Source organism: Canis aureus, chromosome 4 (assembly GCF_053574225.1).
Source record: "Canis aureus isolate CA01 chromosome 4, VMU_Caureus_v.1.0, whole genome shotgun sequence".
Taxonomy (NCBI): Eukaryota; Metazoa; Chordata; class Mammalia; order Carnivora; family Canidae; genus Canis; species Canis aureus.
In genome coordinates, this window is record NC_135614.1 from 25,762,065 (window position 1) to 25,784,526 (window position 22,462).

General features: G+C 39.7%; 3 protein-coding genes across 13 annotated transcripts in view; all 3 read right to left on the minus strand.

Annotated features, from left to right (window-relative positions):
• ANXA7 (annexin A7) overlaps positions 1-1,768 on the minus strand; it is a 32,582-nt gene extending 30,814 nt beyond the window's left edge. For 2 of the 4 annotated variants that reach the window (XM_077895029.1, XM_077895032.1), the window contains exon 1: positions 1,636-1,768. The gene's annotated coding sequence lies outside the window, so the exon portion shown is untranslated. The remainder of the gene's footprint in view (positions 1-1,635) is intronic. The other 2 variants (XM_077895030.1, XM_077895028.1) reach the window with 2 other exon arrangements.
• Positions 1,769-1,840: 72 nt separating this feature from the next.
• Positions 1,841-14,044, minus strand: MSS51 (MSS51 mitochondrial translational activator). Of its 2 annotated transcripts, none has more exons than XM_077895034.1 (7): positions 13,164-14,044; positions 9,278-9,521; positions 8,856-9,011; positions 7,688-7,812; positions 6,923-7,489; positions 6,504-6,597; positions 1,841-2,009 (listed from the first exon to the last, which is right to left on the minus strand). In XM_077895034.1, the coding sequence occupies exons 2-7, from the start codon at positions 9,496-9,498 to the stop codon at positions 1,907-1,909; spliced, it is 1,266 nt and encodes a 421-aa protein (XP_077751160.1). In that variant the 5' UTR covers positions 9,499-9,521; positions 13,164-14,044; the 3' UTR covers positions 1,841-1,906. The 2 variants fall into 2 exon arrangements, with proteins under 2 accessions (XP_077751160.1, XP_077751159.1); XM_077895033.1 differs by lacking the exon at positions 1,841-2,009 and adding an exon at positions 5,742-6,142 and having other exon boundaries at positions 13,164-14,030.
• Positions 14,045-16,019: 1,975 nt separating this feature from the next.
• The window catches only part of PPP3CB (protein phosphatase 3 catalytic subunit beta), a 52,078-nt gene continuing 45,635 nt past the window's right edge, over positions 16,020-22,462 (minus strand). For 4 of the 7 annotated variants that reach the window (XM_077895020.1, XM_077895019.1, XM_077895023.1 and 1 more), the window contains 2 exons: positions 19,065-19,094; positions 16,020-17,642 (listed from right to left, as the gene is read on the minus strand). In XM_077895020.1, the coding sequence (XP_077751146.1) occupies positions 17,464-17,642; positions 19,065-19,094 (209 nt within the window). In that variant the 3' untranslated portion in view covers positions 16,020-17,463. The remainder of the gene's footprint in view (positions 17,643-19,064; positions 19,095-22,462) is intronic. The other 3 variants (XM_077895024.1, XM_077895026.1, XM_077895025.1) reach the window with 1 other exon arrangement.

Here is a 22,462-nt window from a genome sequence, read left to right on the forward strand (position 1 = left end):
AATCATATTAAGTGTGGAAAAAAGGCCAGGTGAACCCTGCATAGATAAACTGCAACTATAACCGTAGAAGATATATTTGCTTCTACGTATAAGAGACTATCCCTGAAAGTATTCTCAGAAAAGTAGAAACCAGTAGCTGCCTCTAGGGAGGCGAGCTGAGGCATCATGGGAAGGAAACTCAATTTTCAATGTACTTTTAGCTCTTTTGGAATTGTGCATGTATCATCTACTCAAAAGGCGGATTTAAAAAGCCTTTGCAAAAAACTAAACAAATCCCAGGATGACTCAACAAATTACTCATTTTGCCCAAGGAATAAAGACGACTATACTGGTAAACAAGACCTTTTATTTCCTTTTTAACATTCTCGATCTGCAACTACTTTTAAAAGACTAGAAATCATTCTTGGTTCTCCAAACCATCTCCACCCAGTGAGTCAGTTACTAAAAGGGGTGGGTCTCACTATAGGAGTCTCAAGATGGCAAGAAGTCCAAGGAACACAAGAGGCAGCTGTTGCAGATCTATGAAACAAATACAAAACAGGAAGGGCAAGTGAAGAGAAGATGGCCAACAGGAGATACTACAGCTTTCTGAAACCTGCCTCTTGGTCAGGAAGGACAATTTAAATCTGTCAGTCAGGGCCCTTGGATGAAGAACTAAAGGGAGGGCCGGCGGGGACTTCAGGGGAGCGTAGGCAGCCACCATCAGTGAGGACCGAAAAGCAGCTTAAATTTGGAGCGGCCAACTAGTGCCTGAAACTCCTTCCGTGTCTGAAAGGTAATTCATTAGCTCTCATTAGGGCAGGTTATCAGATCAGGTCCCTACGAGATAGAATAAACCAGGGAGTCTAAAGGCCGTCAGGACTTCTCATTTCTGTCACTTGATGGGGAACATTCCATCTCTCTCTCTCTCTCTCTCTGCAGAGGAAGTGTTCTCTCGGGACGCTTGCTGTTCAGGGACCAGGAATCCAATCTGGAATGTTATCTCCCAGAACAGTCTCCTTGAGGCAATGTACAATCTGAGGCTTGGGCATTCTGTCCTAGGCTTAGTGAGGCGCCTGACAAATTTCCCTAAATTTGCTGTGTCACCGGAAAGTCCAGTCACCAGCCATTTTTTTTTTTTTAAGACTTCATTTATTCATGAGAGACACACAGAGAGAGGCAGGGAGCCCGACGTGGGACTCGATCCCGAGTCTCCAAGATCACGCCCCGGGCCAAAGGCAGGCGCTAAACCGCTGAGCCACCCGGGGATCCCCGCCCGTCAGCTTTCGTTGTTGCTCCTTGCGGGTTTCCCTACTCAGCCTGCCTTGAGGTCACTTCAGCTGGGCCGTGGCCTCAGTCCCCCCACCTGTGTCACTGCTCCCTCTGACCCTCGGGCCGCGGAGGATCCGCTGGCTGGCCAGCCGCCCAGCCGCCCCGCCGCCGCGCCCCCGCCCCCGCCCCCATCCCCGCCGGGCAGCCCGGGTCGCGAGACGCGCGCAGAGCCGCCCCCCGCCCCGCAGGCCCCTCCGCCGACCCCCCTCCCCCCGCGGGGACACGCGCCGGGCCCGGCCGCCTCCCGGACCGCGGGCCTCAGCGGGCCTGAGCGAGGCGACGCGCGGGAGGGGGGCGGGAGGGGTAGGGGGCGCCGTTCCTCACCTGGCCCGGGGGAGCAGCGTCACAGCGTCACAGCCCGACCCTGGTCGCCAGCAAGATGGAGCCGGGGGCGGGCCCGCAGAGGCGGAGCGCCGCGGCCGCCGCCCGAGCGGGGTGGGAGCGCGGGAACGCCCCTGGTGCGGGGGGCGGGGCCGCCCGCCGGGCCCGAGGCTGTCGCGTCGTCCGCGCGCCGCAGCCCCACCTGTGGGGAGACGCGGCCTGCCCGGGCACCGGCCGGCTTTGTCACGTTTCTCTAATTCCGTTGGGGGCTCTCTCAAGTCACAGCGGTTTTAAGAAATTCCGGAGCCCTTTCCGTGATGGGCGGCTGGGCGTCCAGGTGCGGCCCCTCCGCCTGATTTACTGTCCTCCCCTGAGGCCTTGTAAAGGATAAAGATCGTGACTTTTATTAGATCCCTATGAAATGAATTAATTCTTATTGGGGATGCTACTCAGATATCGAGATACGTCAATCAAAACCACTCTAAACGGGTTGTTGGGTGACACTAGGCTTCCCTCACACTAGAGCCCTAAAATTTGACGCCCACACTAGCATTAAATATCTTACGTAATTTCAAGGGCTCAGACCGGTATTTTAAACTCATTAAGAAAGTTTATTCCAGGAGCACCTGGGTGGCTCAGTGGTTAAGCGTCGGCCTTGGGCTCAGGGTGTGAACCCGGGGTCATAGAATCGTGTCCCACATCGGGCTCCCTGCAGGGAGCCTGCCTCTCCCTGTGTCTCTCATGAATAAATAAAATCTTAAAAAAGTTTATTCCAGAGCAAAAACCAGCTTCCCTTTACAGTGGTTCTCAAAGCGTGGTCCCCATACCAGCAGCAGCAATATCACCTGGAAACTTGTTAGAAATACAAATTTGGGGCTCAACCTTAGATCTGTTGAATCAAACCCTAGGGGTGGAGCTTGGCAATTTAACAAGCCTTCCAGGTGGTTCTAATGCACACTTAAGTTTGAGAACCATCAACTTATTACTCTACATGCTTCTCCACCCAAAAGCTTCCTCATCAGGAATTTGATTTTTTCTGGTTTCAGAGGGAAGCTCTTGGAGAAGTTGAAACAAGGGAATGACATAGCCCAATTTATTCTTTAGAAAAAATCATTCCCCCAAATGAATGGCCCCCAAAATCCAGACTAACATTTGATCTGGTGATCAAATAAGCAGAGATTTATATCCAATACTGGAGGGGGAAAAAATGGCTCTGACAGACCTGCTGAGAGGAGCATGTGCTAGAATCCCATTATAGCACTATCCTAAGGGATTTTCACTAAGGTTTTTAAAATGCAAATTTTTTCATTTGCTGAGTAAGGAAATATATTGCGCTTAATGATGTCAGTCTCCTTCTATTAAGTTGGAAACACTTTAAGGGCAGAAGCCATCTTAGATTTCTCAGCAGTTAGCATGAAGCTAGGCATTTAGACTTAGGTACTCTCACCACCAGCCTACTAAGTTGGAAACTTTTGTGTCCCTTGTTACTGTGTGGCTTCTGTCTCCTGATTTGATTCTGATACATTGCACTTCACCCATCACAATCAGTAACCAAACTCTATAGATTTTACTTTCATTCTCTATCTATAAACTGTCACTATTCACTTGTTAGAAATCACCTGTTCCTTTCCAAGCCTCCTACTATCACTTTAGCTGGCACTTGCATTATCTTGTCTGAACCATGGCACATCCAAGTGGTTTTTCCATCATCAAATCAGTGCTTACACAGTATTGCTAGCTCAATGTGTTTACATTACCGTGTAAAACTAAAGTAGTATGAATTTAACAAGAGGTACCATTTATTAAGTATGAACAATATGCTAGGCATTGCATTAAGCACTTAGCAAATATTCTCCATTTTTACATTCCCTAAGATTTTGTTCCCCCAAAGAGGGGGAGCAGAAGGGAGAGAGAATATCAAGTAGACTATGTGTCTAGCATGGAGCCCAAAATGGGCCTCAATTCCACAACCCTGAGATCATGACTTGAGCCAAAATCAAGACTTGGAGGCTTAACCAAGTGAGCCACCCAGGGACCCCTATGTTCTCTAAGATTAAAAACAATTTTTTTTTTGTAACAGCTTTATGAAGATACAATCCACTCATGTAAAGTGTACAATTCAATCGTTTTTAATATAGTCACATATAGACCTATACCACCACAATTAATTTCAAAAACATTTATATCACCTCCAAAATAAAACCCATACCCTTAAGCCATTACCTCAATAACCCTCATCTATATGCTACCACTAATCTACTTTGTCTTCATAGATTTGCTTATTCTATACATTTCATATAAATGTACTCATACACTGTGTAGTGTTTGACTAGATTCTTTCACTTAACACGAACATCAATGAACATGTTTTCAAGGTTCATCCATGAACCTTGGGCATCAATCAGTACTTCATTCCTTTCTAAGGCCAAGTATTTCACTACATGGATATACCACATTTATCCATTCGTATGTTGATGGACATTTAGGTTTTTATCTTTTGGTTCTTGTGAATAGTGCCACTATGACCACATATGTACATGGTTTCATTTCTCTGGGACATACCAGGGAGCAAGACTGCTGGACCAAATAGTAACTCAATGTTTAACTTCTTGAGGAACTGCCAGACTGTATTCCAAAAATGGTGCACCATTTTATATCCTCACGAGTCTATGAGGATCACAATTGCTTGATATCACCAACACTTATTTTCAGTCTTTAATTACATCATTCTAATGGATGAAGTGCTATTTCATATTTTGTTTTGTTTTAAGATTCTACTTATTCATGAGAGACACACAAAGAGAGAGGCAGAGACATAGGCAGAGTGAGAAGCTGACTCCATGCAGGAAGCCCGATGTAGGACTCAATCCCGGTACTCCAGGATGACGCCCTGAGCCAAAGGCAGATGCTCAACCGCTGAGCCACCCAGGCGTCCCTCATTATGATTTTGACTTTTATTGCCTGATGACTAAAGATGTTAAGCGTCTTTTCATGTGCTTATCAATCATTTGTATATCTTCTTTGGGGAAAATATCTATTCAGATCATTTGCCCAATTTGTATTACAAATTGTATTTGTTTTTTTATTGAGTGTAACAGTTCTTTATATATATTCTGGATGGAAGTCCATTATCAGATATGTGATTTATGAGTATTTTCTCCCATGCTTTTCATTTGATGTTGTCCTTTTTAGTTTTTAATTTCAATAAAGTCTAATTTATCTATTTTAATTTTGGCTGCTTTACAGGTTTGGTGTCATATTTAAGAAATCATTGCCCAATCCAACTTCATGAAGATTTACTGCTATGTCTTCTTCTAAGAGTTGTAAAGTTTTAGCAGTTTAGGCCTTTGGTCCATTTTGAGTTAATTTTTATATGTTGTGTGTGGGGGGGGGGGGTATGTGTCCAATTTCATTCTTTTCCATGTGGAATCCTGTTGTTCCAGCACAATCTGCTAAAAAGTCTGTTCTTTGCCCATTGAATTGTTTTATCATTCTAGGCAAAAATCAATTGAGCATAAATATTACAAATTTATTTCTTGCTTCTCAATTCCATTTAATTGATCTATATGTCTATCCTAGGCCAGTACCACATTGTCTTGATTACTATTGATTCGTAGTAAACTTTGCAATTGGAATATGTGAGTCCTCCAGTTTTGCAAACATTTTCATTTAACTTTTTTTTTAAAGTAAGTTCCACTCCTAGTGTAGAACCCAACAGAGGGCTCGATCCCACCACCCTGAGATCATGACCTGAGCCAAAATCAAGAGTCGGATGCTTAACCAACTGAGCCACTCAAGTGCCCCAGAACTACATGAATTTTAACACTACCCCTCTGAGAGTGGGCAATAGGAATGTATATAAGTGTTAGGATTAGGGGTGGGAGGCTGAGATCATGCCAAGGTTGTAGGAACGAATACCTAAGGAATATCCTAATCTTGAGAATGTGATAAGAGAAAGATGGCATGAGACAGGATGTGGCAGAGTGGCAGGCCCAAACAGAGAGCTGGTGTTAATCACTCCTTTGGCAAGAGAGAAACCTCTAATCTTGAGGTGTTGTGACTACACAAGTAATACCTGCCAGTGAATAGGAAATAGAATAACAAGTGACTTGAGAAGCAAAGTGAATTTATTATGGTGTAGACTAGATTAACTCCAGTATATTCAACTAAGTCTGATATACCTTGGGATATTTATTTTTAACTTTTTTAAAGATTTATTTATTTTAGAGAGAGACCATGAGCAGAAGGGGTAGGGGGGAGTCTAGTCAGGATCTGGTTCAGCTATTTAAACCCCACCATCTACTTTCTCTTCCCGTTGCCTCCTATCCTATCCAGCTGGCAGGAACTTCCAAGAAACATGATATAGTAGGCATTGCAGTATACTGGCTGCTTGTTGGGGTTGGAATAGACCTGTTCAGGTTTGAGGGACGCAAAAGGGTTAGCTCCATAGGCAGTGATGTGTGTATCCAGGTCCACCAGAATCTGCAAAGAAGCTGCCAACTCCTGATGGCTATAGGAGACATAAAAAAAAAAAAAAAAAAAAAAAAAAGAAGAAGAAGAAGAAATTGCTCTGCCAATTATGAGAGACACCGGAGAAACTTCCTCAGAACTTGATACTTCTGGACTCATCAATCCCCCAAATTACCTAAGGCTATACAGGCAAGGGTATCCCTCCCTCCCACATGTGTCACTAAGTACCTGATTAACTAGCATAGGACTTGGTTCCAAGGGGATTAGAAAGCCAAGTGTGGAAAGGAAGAAAATCCTCACCAGAAGATAGAAGATGAGCAAGGGGGAGAGAAATAAGCTCATCTATACAGAGAGAGGTATGAGTGAGTCAGGGAGGTATACAAATAGGAAAAAGTTGAAACCTGTAAACAGTGATCAATGTAGGGATCTCATAATCACGAAGTAGCAGGAGGGTGGGCAGCCAAGCCTCCATCAAGTCTGGGGAAGCATGGAAACCTATGGGAGAAAAAAATCCCAGAAATGGATATAGAGAGGGGAAAGGCTGAGGTAGACCCTAAGCAAGATACTTTTTTGGATTGTGTCCACCCCTCCCCTCACTTTGCTCACCTCCAGTGCTCATTTACCATCATCACCCACCCCAGGTTCTTCAATGGAAAATTCTGAACCCAGGTATAGCACATATGGCTAATGATCAATCAAGGTTGTCATCATATTGTGTTTAACCTGACCAAATGAATGGGGTTCCAAATATAGAAGATACAAAAGTCAGGATGGAGAATTCCCAGAAAAGCCACCCAGTATTCCCCTGAATGACTCTTACCTGGATGGAATGCCACCACCAAATCTGGACGAGCTATTTGTCCAGTCTCTACCTGTTCCTCCCAGAAATCATGATAGAGGCCCCTATGGCCACTAAGCTGAACTGTGCCAGGTTCCAGAGGGGAAGTTGAGGTGCTCTGTGTAAAGTCAGCAGATACATCTATACCCACCATGATCACACGGAGGCCAAGGTGTCCAGGAAACATGTAGCCAAGCTCATCATAGTCCCCAGGGCGAGTGAGGAATGTCTCCACATGGGAAGCACCAACCACATGCACTGTGCTTCCCCCAATTTTCCCAGTATCTATCCCCAAGGCCCGAAGCCCAAGGCCCAGTGTCAAAGGCCGTGATAGGGCATCTGTCAGCAGCCGTTTCAAAGAGCCTTGCAGGACATCTGAGTCTGGCCTTGGTCGTCCTACACTGGCCCACAAGATGGTCATGGCATGACTGCCTAGCACAGCATCCAGTGTAGCATCTAGCTGTAAATGTCGCATCGAAAACCAGGTATCCCAGCCCTGTACAATTTCAGCCAGGCATGGCCAAGGTCCTGAAGGTAAGACAAAAGCACCTGTAGGAAAGAAGGGATAAGAGTGACCTAATCCTTTCCTGCCTTCAATATTCCTTCCAAGTTTACTCCTCCAATTTGTGACCAGCAATGCCCCACTCAGTTTCTCATGTTTCCTCATAACAACATGCTTTCATATCTTTCTCCAAATACAACCAACTATGACTACTGTCGCAAAGTTCTCCAACACCACCACTTCACCTGTGACTAGAAGCCATTCCATGAGACGGTCCACAGCTACAAGATGCAGCTCTTGACAAACCTTCCTGTGCTCTGGCCAGTCTGACCTCTGGCACTCTGGACCACAGTAATAGACATTTCTGCACCTGAAAGATGAGCCCCAGAAATAGATGTTCCTTCCTATACCTCAAAAGTGATTTAGGGATGTCTAGGGAAGGGAATTGATACCTCCTGTATCCAGAAAGAAAGGTCACCGGGTAGGGAAGGTAGGGAGAGGAGTGAGAGCTAATACACCAAATTTGGAGATTACATTTGGCAGGGGAAGCACGAGATACTAGGAACGTAATTATTCTCTTGGGTCAGAGTAATACCTCAGTCCGTATCTGGAACAACTCACTTTTTACATTCTTTACAGAAAAAAGAAAAATCAGAAGTTTGCAGCTACCTTCTTATCACAGGTATGGCTCAACTCCAACCTCCTCAAAACAGATAAGATCTTTCCCCTTGAGTACTCAAGTACTATAGTATACTATAGTATATAGTAGTCCCCCATCCCCCGCCCTTATCCACAAGGAATAAGTGCCAAGGCTTCCAGTGGATGCCTGAACTTATGGAGAGTACCAAACCCTATATATATATATATACATACTATGGTTTTTCCTATACATACATACTTATGATAAAGTTTATAAATTAGGCACAGTAAGATATTAACAAGACAATTATAACATACTTTAATAAATGTACGAATGTGTTCTTTCTCTCAAAGTATCTTATTGTACTGTATTCACCCTTCTTGTGATGATGTGAGATGATAAAATGCCTACATGATGAAATGAAGTAAGGTGAATGACACAGGTGCTGTAATACAGTATTATGCTACTATTGACTTTTTGACAATAGTCAGAGGAGGATCATCTGCTTCCAGATTGTAGCAGACCTTGCATAACTGAAATAATGGAATGTGAAACTGAAGATACGGGGGACTACTGTACCATGGTCTGATTTCCCCATAATACCCAAAATATGGAGGAGCCAAATCCTTTTCTAATCTTTCTGCGGCCTGGAGCACACAAAATGAAGGGTGGGCCTGAAGTTATTCTGAAAACTCTTAGACCTTTCCTTCTGCAATGAAGTCTTAGAGTAGGATCATTTCTGGAAGACTCTATTATTAGCCCCAATTAGTCACCTCTTGCATTGCCGTAGGACCTTGGAGTCTGAAAGGCCACTAGGAAGAGCTCTACAGTGAGCACAGAATCGGAATGTGTCCTCCATCTTCTGGAACATTTCTTGAGGGCATCGAAATCCAAAGCCTGATACAGAAGCACCCCCATCTAGCACCAACCTGCAAAATGGCATGGAGAAGTAGCAATAGAAAGAAGATCTCCAAAATCATTCACGATCTATACTTTGCCTCCTATATATTTCCATCTACTCCCACTATTTCTCACATAAGCAAATATTTCTTCTATAGTAATAAACCTTGCAAAAGTCAGGAGAAACTCCCTCATTGTAAATGCCCCATATTTCCCAAGTTACATTCCTTCTTGCCTTCTAAAATCACTTCTACCAGAGATAATATACTACTCTTCCACAGAACTAGTAACTCACTTGTATTCTTCATAGCTTTTCATGTTTAGCTTTTGAAGGATTAGCTGGGATAGGCCAGGAACATTATTCTCCAAGGAGAAGAAGCCAAGTGCATCAATACTAGGGTCAGATTTTGAGAGGGTCAGAGGCACAGAGGTCACAACTGTGGGTGGGGTCACAACCACGGGAGTCACCGATGAGGGGGATTTCTTGTGCCTTCGTTGCCGAGATCTTGGAGCCATGGCTGTCCACTGATACCTGGGGGCTATATGTAGAAGAGATATGGAAATTTTGCAAGATAGACAAATGTGATTTGTTTTCATATGTTTGACCTTTCACTTCTCATTCCAGTCTCTCAGACCCAGGTATCAGTAAGATTTATTTAGGATCTACTGATTATTGATCACCGCGGACAGTTAAAAAAATAGGAGGGAAAGAACTGATATCAATGCAATTATACATATATGTGTTACATGTGAAGTTCTATATGAAATATATATATGTAAGTAAATGCATAGAAAAAGTCTGGCAGGGCTCATATAAAACTAATAACAATGACTAACTCTGAGGAGGGAAAGAAGTAATGAGATAGAAACTGGCTTAATCTAAAGGAACTTTAGACTTATCTGTAATGTTTGAATTGAATACTAAGAATATATTTATATATTGTTATGCTTTTAAAAAATCAACTTAAATAAGGGAGGAAAAAACAACAGAAGTTTTGGTTGTCCCAAACTACCAACTAATTGGAGAGTCAGTCAATCTCACCTAGTTAGGGAAATAGAACATTCATTTTAGAAGACCTATCATCACACTTTTAAGCAATCAACCCATAAGTCGAAATTAAATGCAATACAAAATCAGCACCACAATATTAAGATTTATGTAGTCAAAGCAAGTTATACAAATTATTTTTTTTTTAATTTTTTATTTATTTATGATAGTCACAGAGAGAGAAAGAGAGAGAGGCAGAGACATAGGCAGAGGGAGAAGCAGGCTCCATGCACCGGGAGCCTGATGTGGGATTCGATCCCGGGTCTCCAGGATCGCGCCCTGGGCCAAAGGCAGGCGCCAAACCGCTGCGCCACCCAGGGATCCCAAGTTATACAAATTATGAGGAAAATTTCCTAATGGGGTGAATTTTGAAATAGAACTACTCCCACACTCACCCACTACCTAGGTCTGCTTCCCTGTCTTGTCTTTTCCCATTCATTCCACAAGGACTGAGTAAATAAAAGGAACTATATTGGGAAAAACAAAAACATCCACTCATTCAACAAGTATTTATTGCTAAACGTATATAATCATACATAAAGTATTGTAATGGAAACAAATATGAAAAATATACTTGATATCTAAATGTCTTATAGAAGGATCAAATGTAAATTATAATATAAGGCATCATGTAAATCCTATAAGAAAAGTGAAACTAAAGCACTAATGGGAGATCAGAAGGAAAGGGTCTCTTCAGTTGGTTAGCTGTAAGAAGACTTTATAAAGCAGGTAGCAGTCAGAATAGACTCCTGAATAATGGTAATATTTTGAATACATGGAGACAGAAAAAAGGAATTCTAAGCACAAAAAAGAGCATGAACATAGAAATGTAGATGGGAATACTCTAGAAATTAATGAAATAGAATGGTTTGAATTTGATTTTTAACTATGACCAAAATGTAAGAACTAAAACTATAAAGTCTTAGAACACATAGGGAAAAGTGTCAATATGGATTTGGCAATAAATATTTCAGATATGAAACCATAAAAAGAAAGGAAGTACTGATAATATGCTACAAAATGTGAGTGAACTTCAAAAACATTATGCTAACTGAAAGAAGCCAGACAAAAGGTCACACATTATATGATTCCATTTATATGAAATATTGAGAAAAGGTAAATTCAGAGACAATGCAGATTCATGGTTGCCAGAGGCTGGGAAGAAGAGGAATGGGGAGTAACTGGAATGGTTATGGGCTTTTCTTTTGGGATGACGAAAATGTTTTGGAACTAGACAGAGGTGGTGTTTGCACAACAATGTGAATGTATGACACATCATGCTCACTTTATATTTTTTTAATTTTTTTGTGTCATGCTCACTTTAAAAGTATTAATTTTGTTCTATGAATTTCATCTCAATTAAAAAATAAATAAAAGTATCTGTAGAGATTGAGAATCTAAAAAATTATTAACCCTCAGATTAAGTGCCTCCAGGGACAGGGAAATGGCAGAGGATAAAAATGCTGACAGCGGTTGGTTTTACTGTGAATAAGATAACTATTAAAGTTCAAATCAGGGATCATGTTTTGTTACAAAAATAGTCTGACATTTAATCCTTTTGGACTAGATTTGTTAGGGAAAAAACTCTTAAGAATCATCATTCAGCTGAGGTGTAGGTGGCAGAACAAAGACCTCTCAGAATCATCCAGCTAAAAATCTATTGTCTATATACCTGAAACTAACATAACACTGTATGTTAACTAATTGCAATTAAAATAAAAACTTGGGAAGCCTGGGTGGCTCAGGGGTTTAGCGCCACCTTCAGCCCAGGGCATGATCCTGGAGACCGGGGATCGAGTCCCACATTCTGGCTCCCTGCATGGAGCCTGCTTCTCCCTCTGCCTGTGATTCTGCCTCTCTCTCTCTCTCTCTCTGTGTCTCTCATGAATAAATAAATAAAATCTTAAAAAAAAAAAAGGTCATGCCATTTTACTAAAGGATACTTTCACACTTGAATATACCATTTGCAACAACTGACCTGATTCTTCCTTCCACTAAAAAAAAAAAACATGTATTTTTCTATGTACATATGTATTTATTTAGAAAGCACACCTGTGCAAGCGGGGGGGGGGGTGCAAAGGCAGAGGGAGAGAATTTTAAGCAGACCTTGTGCTGAGTGCTGAGCCTAATGCGAGACTCAATCTCATGACCCCGAGATCATGACCTGAGCTGAAATCAAGAATCAGTTTAACTGACTAAGCCACCCAGGCACCCCTTCATTCCACTTTTAATCACTACACATTCTCATCCCATTTCCAGAATCACTGCAACTCAAGAAGCATTCATCTGCTCTATCAAGCCTCCATTTGGGGAGGAGTGGTAGTGAAATCTCTAATCATTTCCTCTATGTCTAGAGCAAGTTTATGATACAAATGAACTAAATTTCTAGGAGGAAGGTCCTTGCATTTGTATAGGGCTCCTGAGTTTGTGTACCCTAGGCCCAGATCCAGCTTCCCTGGTTCTAACTTTCCTGCACTGAATCCCAAGATCCTCCAACTTTGAGGGAACAGACAGGATTGAGAGAAACTTAGCCAAAAAAAAGAGGGGACAAGGGAAAAGTTGGAAAGAATTCTATATAATAAGCTTTTAGAATTTTCCAGAGATCAGAACCTACCTCACCTCACAGGGGATCAGTTTAACTTTTTTCTAGCCATTCCCAGTGACTTGGGCTCTAATTTATTCCCAGTATATAAAAGAGAAAACACTAATACCAAGGATTAAAGAGAAGGAGACAAGAACTGGACAGTCTAGAAAAACTCTTATCTTTCATCTCCAAATTCCCTACAATATTAACTTATTCCCAGACAAGGTCTTCTGTCTTTCTCCTTCACCACTCAAAGCCTCAAGTTTCACCCAAACCAGTAACCTTCTCACTAACTTCCAGACCAGAAAGTCCCATCTAATTTTCCCTAATTCACCAGCAAACACAAAACATCTTTGGGAAGATAAGGAAAGGGGGAATCCTCAAAAGAAGTTGGAAAAAAAGAAAGAGAAAAGGAGGAATAGATTAGGAATATTGCTATTATTAAGCACATTCAGCTGCTTAATCAGTGATTAACACTCCCTGGGGTGATAAATGTTTTACTCAACTATAAACTAAGCAAGCAGATGGTTTGATGGAAAAGTAACTTACCCTGCTAAGCCCTCGGCTTCCTTCCTTCTCTCTTTCTTCCAAGTGAAGTGAGTGCTTCATCTCCTCATATCTAGGTTGTGGCTGACTTGCAGCTGTCCCTTCATATCACTTTTCTTTGCAAACTGCTGAAATGCTGAGTCTCTGTGACTAGGTGTGCCCTGCCAACCAGACAGACAACACTGAATTCTCCCTAACGAGGTAGGAGGGACCTGGCCCCCCGCCCGTGGACTTCTCTCTTTCTGACCTTCCTTCTCTGCCAAGAAAGCTCAGAACTCTGTCAACACTCTCAAACTCACCAAGGTCAGGCAAGCTAAGTTAAGACAAAGCCTATTGATTGCTTCCTGAACCTCTCTCACTAAGGCATTTCTGCTTTCAGTCCACACCGTCAGAGAAAACAAACAAACCCAAAACCCTGGGATTAGTTCAGAAGTGATTATTTGGTTCGAAAGGTAGGCACTACCTCAAAGCAACAGAACAATGCCTAGAGTTGCCTGGAGTTCTGGATGTCAGTCTAGACCCACGATGAGTTAACCCAAACCCAAAGTGCCTTTTAGCATAACAAACACTGCTCAAACACAATTCAACAATGATCAAGCTAGGCTTAAACACAAACATAATACCCAAGAGGAAATGCAAAAGCTCACTTAATCGTATAAAAGGACATCAACTGTAGGGGAAACAAAATTAATTTGTAAAATTCACTTTCTCAAAAAGGAGAGCAACGTACTTTCTGAGTGAATGTCATCATGTACACTCACTTATTTCAAAAGAAGAATAAAAAAAGGAATAAAGTAAGCAAAACCAAAATATTATCGACTAAAAATGCACTCAATTTTCTAGGAACAGAAAATATAAAAGAATAAATTCAAACACCTTATTCCTTCTTCTAATGAATGCTGATCCAGGGAATTTATTTATTTATTTTTTTAGTTTTTATTTATTTATGATAGTCACAGAGAGAGAGAGAGAGAGAGAGGCAGAGACACAGGCAGAGGGAGAAGCAGGCTCCATGCACCGGGAGCCCGACGTGGGATTCAATCCCGGGTCTCCAGGATCGCGCCCTTGGCCAAAGGCAGGCGCCAAACCGCTGCGCCACCCAGGGATCCCTGATCCAGGGAATTTAATTACATACACATTCCTAGCTCCTTTTCACTTACCAAGCTCCAGAGTCTACCAGAAATATCAGGGCAGTGGTCCTATATGACTGTAAGACCTGATTTTCTGCTTACATCTGGTCCCAGTTATGGCACTTACCTGCCTCTGTGAACATCATCAAACTGGGAAACAGAACTTGTAGTCAATTTGAGATCCTGGAATGTGGCAAATAAAAAATCTACATATGAACAGATGGAAAGAATGGATTCTAAAAGAACCCCAAACGGTAGAAAGCAACTACACACAGGGAGTGAAAGTGTTAAGGATGCAGCAAAACATTACATATTATTCAGAATAGCTGTGGAGAAAGAAAATCAGTTGTAATAGGGAAAAATCCTGTAAAACAGGAGTAACTCATTTTAAGCAAAGGTTTCATGCCTATTTCAAATTTAACTTGTGGAACTTTTAAAGGTTATGAATTCTGTTAATAATAGCTGAACTGCAGAAAGCACAAGAAGTCAGAGATGGCCTTTTCTAATTCAGGAGTATCCTCTTTGAATATAAAGGGACATATAGAAAAAAATTGATATTGAATATTAATTTATATTTTACCATCACTAATACTATCTCTGGTAGACATTTCAATTTACAATCTAGAAAGAACTGAACTTTTCAGTTTGCTTTCATCATCAGTTACATTTTTAAAAAAGCCATAAAAATGCTTTTGTGGTTCATTGTGAAACCTTAAAAAATACTTCTATGGTTCACAGTTATGAAGAAAGACTAAAAAGGGGTACTTATTTCACAGTTAGAAAGTGGTCTATGAGGCACTTGGTGATTTTTCTAACACTCTTAATGTATACTACCTTTCTGCATTCTTACCATCAACCCATAATTCTTCTAGTTTGCTAATGATGTTTTATGTTTATCCAAGATTCCCACAAACACTTTATAACCCAAGTGATGGACCTAACGACTAAGAAAGTTCCTAGTAATTGACATAACTAGTTAAGCTCTTAATTTAGAGATGCACAGTTTTCATAAAACAGGAACATCCAGAAGAACTTTTAAGGTATGCAGTGCATAGTAAGTAACTTTAAGGGTAGCTCATGGTATGTATGCAAGCTGATAAGACAGCAACTAAAAGCTATAATAATCAACAATTTGAGTTCTGTTTGCTACCCAGAATAAGGCAAGTATATACATTTTAATTTAATGTTTTGTAATGTGTATCATTATCATTATTGTTGAAAACTGTAATTAAAGTTACCATATGATTATAAGATGTTGAGCAATGTACTAATTTACCTCAATTTGCAAATTTTCATACTTATTTTGATTATGGAAAAGAAGAAAGGAATATGATGGCAAGAAAATACAGTATCATGAATATTCTTTTTCTTATTGTTAAAATACCCAATAAAGTTCTAATACTAATATAACAAAACTCTACACAATAATATTTTCTTTTAATTAAATGTTAAATGAAATAGTGATTTTAAATATTAGATTTAGGAGGCCTATAACAGTCACCCAAAGTACTCTAGTGCTCAGTTACTAATGCTCATGTAAGACATATGTAACCAAAGTTTAAAAAAAAAAAAGGCAAAATTTATGAAGACAAGAATTTAATTCATCAAATTACCATAACTATCCACGAGATCATCTCTGAAGGCTATATCCCAGTTCTATTAATATGATTTTCTGATTTGCATGAGGTCAAATCAGACTACATCTTCCAAATAAAACCCAACACAGAGATAGGAGCAGCGGCCCATGCATGGAATTTATTGTGTGCTACTGTTTATAAAATACTCGAATAGTCCTGCACATGCATAATATTTCCAACTTAGACAGGAGACCGTACAGGGTGCACTTTCTGGCAAACAAAACAATAGATGGTTCCGCTGCCTGGAGCTCTGAGTTGTATTCCAGGGCATGAGGGAAGCAGGCCACCAAAGTAAAGGGAAATACCAAACTACAGTGGCAATCAATACAGGTCAATAATTGTGAAAAATTAGCACATGGTTCCATTTAGTTTAACCAAGCAGTTCTGTAACTATCAAAAGAAAATGTTCAACATGCAATCTTGACTTTTATGCTTCCACTAACATCTGAATGAATGAACAGAACCATTGCTTCTATGCTGCATTGCTTAATCAAAAACACTTCCAGAACATTTTTAAATTTCCTTTGCATCAAAACATAAAAATGATAGAAAGCCAGCAGCAAATCACCCTGGTGGCTATTTAAGCAACTTGAGTACTCACAATAAACTAAAATTTCTCATAACATCTAGGTAACCTATACATGTCGTACCTGTACATCATAGGTCTATATATTAAATATTTGCAAAATGAAAACATGCATACACAAAATACGTCAAGTTTTACAGACATGATTTGAATTAAAATTTACTTTGACAATGTACAAACTTCTTTTAAAGTACCTTAAATGAGTAATTCTGTAATTCTTCATAATTTTGAAATTTAGAGGTTTTCTTCTTAAATCTCTGGGGTGTAAATTTCAAAAGATCTGGGCAAAAAAGATTCTAAATTAGTTTTTGGACTTGTGTTCAAGTAAGAGAGTCTGCCTAGAAATAGGTTATGCATTCATAATTGAAAAATACCAAGACTATATTACAGAATTAGCCACATTTAAGAACTATAGACCTGAGGTCAGCATTTGTATAAATGCCAACTGGGTTTTCTCAGCATTTTGCCCATAACTCAAAATACAGCTTAGTAACCTCAGAAATGTATTTTTAAGACCATGCTAATTCATCCTTTAAAGACATTTCATGGGGAAAAAAAAAAGTCCACATTAGCTCTTAGGATTGCATTTGAAGTCATGGTTAAAAAACAAAATCTAATTCTACTGAGGGGAAAAAGAAATCTCATTTGTAAACTTAAATGTGTGAACCACAAGCATAAATGGAGGTGTAGTTGCCCTCCACTGGAAATTGCCCCAAACCCCTTGCTCACTGCTCTCCACCTTGGCAGCGATGACCCAATCTTATCAGATATCACAACATGTCCCAGGGCCCTCAAGCCTCCATCCAGGAAGGGGGCTGGGGTCTCAAAAGCACAATGGTTTCTCCAGAGGGACTGTGACATTTACAGTCAGCTTGGCCGACCCCTCCAGATCCTGGGGGTGATCTGTCCATTTGGGGCCCGAGATGTGAGAGTCCCTGGGAAGCCGTGGGTCACTGGGCACTATGGTTGCCAGTCCCGTGGTTCTCAGTGGCATGTGCGGTGTTCAGAGAATTGAAACCATCTTGCTGTACAGCATCTTTCCGGGGTGGCATTCTCTCATTGATCCTATCCAAACCCTTTGCCTCTTCAAAACTGCAGATTCTATGTGGTGGAGAGAATCCTCGTATTGCTTAACAAAATGCAAATTTGATAAGTCAGTAATTGAAAAACATTTCTGAGAGTTCAAAAACATAATTAATGATTTTTAAGAAGAAAGAAATTAGCTGTATGTAGCAACATTTAAATCTTACTTTAACTGAATCCTATCCCCACTCCAGACTTCCCCTTAAAATGTGAAATGTTTAAACCTAAATGTAAACACGATAGCTTCATAGATGACAAGTGTTAGCATAGCCTTTAAAAAAGAGAACACACAAAAATAACCCTTCCATGACCCCAAAATTAACCTGCAGGCAATGGTCTCAGGGTCTCAGTCTGACTTCTACTATACGACTTATCTCCTACAAAAACCCTAAAATCACCAGTGACTATCACAGTAAGGCAGCAACAAGAGTAGGGGCAAGTGAGGAGGCTAAACAAGGTTAACCTTGACATACAAATCTGTACTAATAGCTTCGGTATATTAAAATTTAGCAGATCAGAACTATCTTGGAGGTCAAGGTATGTATCATCACCCCATCACCACCAGGATGAAATGAAAAAGGTGGGGAATGCCTCCAGGAATTATATCTGTATTTGGCTGATAGTAAAAAGTATTCAGTTTCATATTTTAGGAAATGTCTTCCTTAATTCAATGGCCATTCACTGCATGTTCTTTGGAAACCCAAATCAAAAGAAATGGCAATCCTCCTCCAACTGTTATAATTTCTCATTCACTTCATTTATAATGATGCTTCCTCCACTATTAAAATGTGCACACAAAAGATTTCCATAACTGGTTATAATCTGGTTGCTTTTATATGTGCAATCCCTGGGACTCAGAGTCTGTGCATGTGAACCAAATAAATGGTTGAGGTGGCAAAGCATTTAGCAATGTGTAATATTAGGCCAACATATCATATACATGAATATAATATTATTAGCAAACGCTAAGCCAACAGCAAATACATATATAAAATAAAAATCATAGTGACAGCTCCTGCACTTTCAGGTGAATTACTGAAAATGAATAAAAGTCAATTCAAACCTATATCTAGAGGGGGTTTCATCTAGGAAAAAAATGATCTGAATAGCATAGAATCATGCAAAATGTGGAACAGATCTTTCTTTGCAACTTCAAATGCTATAATACATAGCATAACATGCTGCACTCTAAAGAATTCAGGAACGGTGAATGCTGGTTGCACACTATACTAGAAAAAGAAAATCCAGATTGTCACTATGGAAATTGGTCCTTGTAATTAAAAAAAAAAAAAAGAAAGGAAGAAAGAAAAAAAAAAGAGAGAGGAATGTGACTATTAAACTTGATGAGTCAGTGAGTCTGATTCATCTTGGGCTGTGCAAACTAGGAGTAAAACACACCCACAGGACATTCTCTGATGCCCACCCACACACCACAGATCTCTGCCCAGCGCAAGGACTCTGATCGTACCTTTTTCAGCCTCAATAGCCTCAACTGTGGCTGTACAGAAGTGAGCAGAGGCATGCAAAATGAATGAGAGAGATGAGAAGGGTCATATTGTACAGCAGAAAAGGCAATGATCACGTAAAATATCACAGTATCCCATACTACATCATCATTTACAATTTAACATAAATAGTATCCATATTAGAGAGCCCCATCCAATCCCCCAATTCCTGACACAGCACAGTTTACACACAGCACTATGACAACATTGCTCAGAGCACAGAACACATGGACCTAATGTAAACACAGACACCTCAGCACCCATGCAAATACACTCCAGTGTTAATTACCTACTGTGAATTCAGTATTTTGATGGCCTTAGAATTTTTCAACATGTTTATTATATCACATCCATCACAATCACAAGGAAATCCTCTAGGGTGAAATTATGATGGCAAAATTGTAGCAAAAGTCAAACAGAAAATTCTGTTTTTCCCCCATCTAACTGAACCAATACTCATTATCAGTTGTTCCATAAGATATAAACTAGAAGAGGTCAGTAATGCTTTTCCTGTTGCTTCTAATTCATAAGGCAAAGCAAAAGTGAAGTTGGTATGGATACAATGAAACTTAAGGACAGTAAACTTGATGAATTACTCTAATAGAATAGTTCCGTAGCTCTTTTGTTTGGGTAACCTAAAAGGACCCCATCTACCAGGAACTTTCTTTCTATTCTAACATTGGTGTCCCACATATCTAAAGATATTAACCTCTATAGCCTTTTAAAAAAGCTGTTTGTGTTCAGTTTATCATGAACTCAAATCTGCCTCAGGCACTAACAACATGGATTCTCAAGTGAAGATAGAAAGGCCATTGTACATCTTTTCAAGCCCGTCTACCAACTAGAGAGAAATCAAATAGAACTGAGATCTTACAGGCAATAAATCCTAATTATTGTGTGATATGGACATACACATAGGTCATATAAGTGAGAAAGGCATTCTTAATATAGTTTGTCTCTGGCCCATTTAGAGAATTTCAACATTATTTAGTCATACATTTTGTAATCAGTCTGTTGGCTCATTTCTGGGTTCAAACTGTATAAAGTACTCACATTGAGGACCAGGATCAAAGATTGCAGAGGATAATACTGCCTGACAATGTTGCAAATTCTCCACTTTACCCAAAGTGCACACACTCAGAATATTTATAACAATAATGTCCCATACTTTCTATTTTGCTTCTTCTACAAGGCCAATTAGATTTAGAAATAATAAATTTTGTCCAAAGCAGTTATTAATGTGAAAGAAAATGATGAATCTAAGGAGTTAAAATAAACTAAATTAGAAATTTGTTGATCTTAACCAGATAGTAAAGGTAGTCGGGAACCCAAAAAAGTAGGGTGAACACTGAATAAAAAAAAAATTAATTTTCCTTAACTGTTAAACTACATTAAAATAGCAGACATTTATTGTACACCCACTGTACAGATGACCATTTAAAAAACCTAGCTCTGTGCACATAGAATATACTCTTGGAATCTTCCCAGACAGAAAACCAGGATAAATGACCCACCTCTACTTGATCAGCCCTGCAACATCTATTCTTCAAAATAAGGACTATTTTCTCTATAATTTAGACATTAAATGGGGAAAAAAAATAAATGCCTATTAGAATATGTTTTAAAGAGCTTGTGGTAACAGAAGTGATTTTATAGGAAATATTTCATAACTTTTATTACATATGGTAATAAATTAAAAGTAAAACCTGGTATCACTGTAAGAATTAGTACCTATTTGAGTGCATCAGTAGTTTAAAAGTCTATTTATAAACTTTTCAAATTATGAAATGTAACAACATACTTCTGAAATAATCGTATGGATTTTAATTTTATATGTAAAAGCATGTTTTAGGTCAATTATATTCTCTGCTCTTTCTAGAAGCTTCTAAATGCTCCTAATCCTTTTCAGGATACAAAATACATATTACACTCAAAATTGCATACCATGTCAAGCTTGTATGTTTAAAATTGAAAAAATGGTCATCTGAAGCTTAAACATTAAGATGGAAAGAGATCTCATAATTGCAAAATTCTATCTGAAAGGCACTATTTGGGATCCCTGGGTGGCGCAGCGGTTTGGCGCCTGCCTTTGGCCCAGGGCGCGATCCTGGAGACCCAGGATCGAATCCCACATCAGGCTCCCGGTGCATGGAGCCTGCTTCTCCCTCTGCCTGTGTCTCTGCCTCTCTCTCTCTCTCTCTGTATCATAAAAAAAAAAAAAAAAAAAAAATTGAAAGGCACTATTTTTCCTCTATTTGTTTTCAGTTTTATAGAGCATCTTGATACGGTGTTAGTAAATTTGAGTACAGTGCTGTCACAAACTGTGCTCCTCAATATTACACGGGATAAATAATGATGAAGAATTTGGCATTACTAAAATGGAGATGGCTACATAGGTCCTGGTGAAGGGTAGTAGCATTATAGGGCTAGTTCCTAAACAAATTTCCATGAGTAAAATAAAAGGCACATAAAATATATCAATTCCTACTCCAAAAGAGTTGTGGAGTTTGTGAAAACATTCAAGAAATATAAATTAACTTTAAGCTTATTGATAAGGCAATAGGACTTATTTTCTGAGTTATTTCTGACAACAGGACTGAGATATTAGAATTTACATCACACAGATGCAGCTTCTTAGGAGTTTTGTTATGTGCTTCAAAATGGGTTTATCTTATTATGCTAGGGAAATTGCTCCACACTATCAAGAGCCATCATTGGCACAGCTAGGGAGCTATCTAGCTTCTAGTTTGCCCAAATTAGACCCCTTAAACTCAGCACTGTACTGCTAACTCACTCTGCTGGGAATACAGTCCCTTCAGTAAAGCTGTTTTTCAAACCTTCTCTGCAGTTGGGGGAGAGTTCAAAGTTGGAAGACTGAGCTTCAGGCTGCATGCAAATTAAGAATGAGTAGAAGAGCTAAGCTGCCAACAAAGCATGTAATTAGCAGGAACTAATTGTGAAATCTAAAAGGTTTGCTGTAAATACAATGTAAAAGTAATAATATATCCAAGGATAATAGAGTGATGACTGTAGTGTAGATTTATTAAAGTATGAGGCCTTTCAGTTTTCCTTTTCTTTTATGAACAAAGAAGAAAAGGATAAACATTTTTCAAACTATTAAAGTTCATCCTTTTCTATTAACACTTACTTTTGTTAGTTTTATTGAATGTTTAAGATCTTTGTGTTAGTAAAAATTCTTTTTAGCTCATTTGCTAAAGCCCATAATATAAGAAAAATGGAGGGCAAAGAATATAAAGAAAATCAAAGCAATTTTTTTAATTAAAAAAAAAAAAAAAAGGAAACCTTGTTTTAAAACATAGCTGTACTTCTCACATATACCAGTAGTGGTAGCAGACAACAC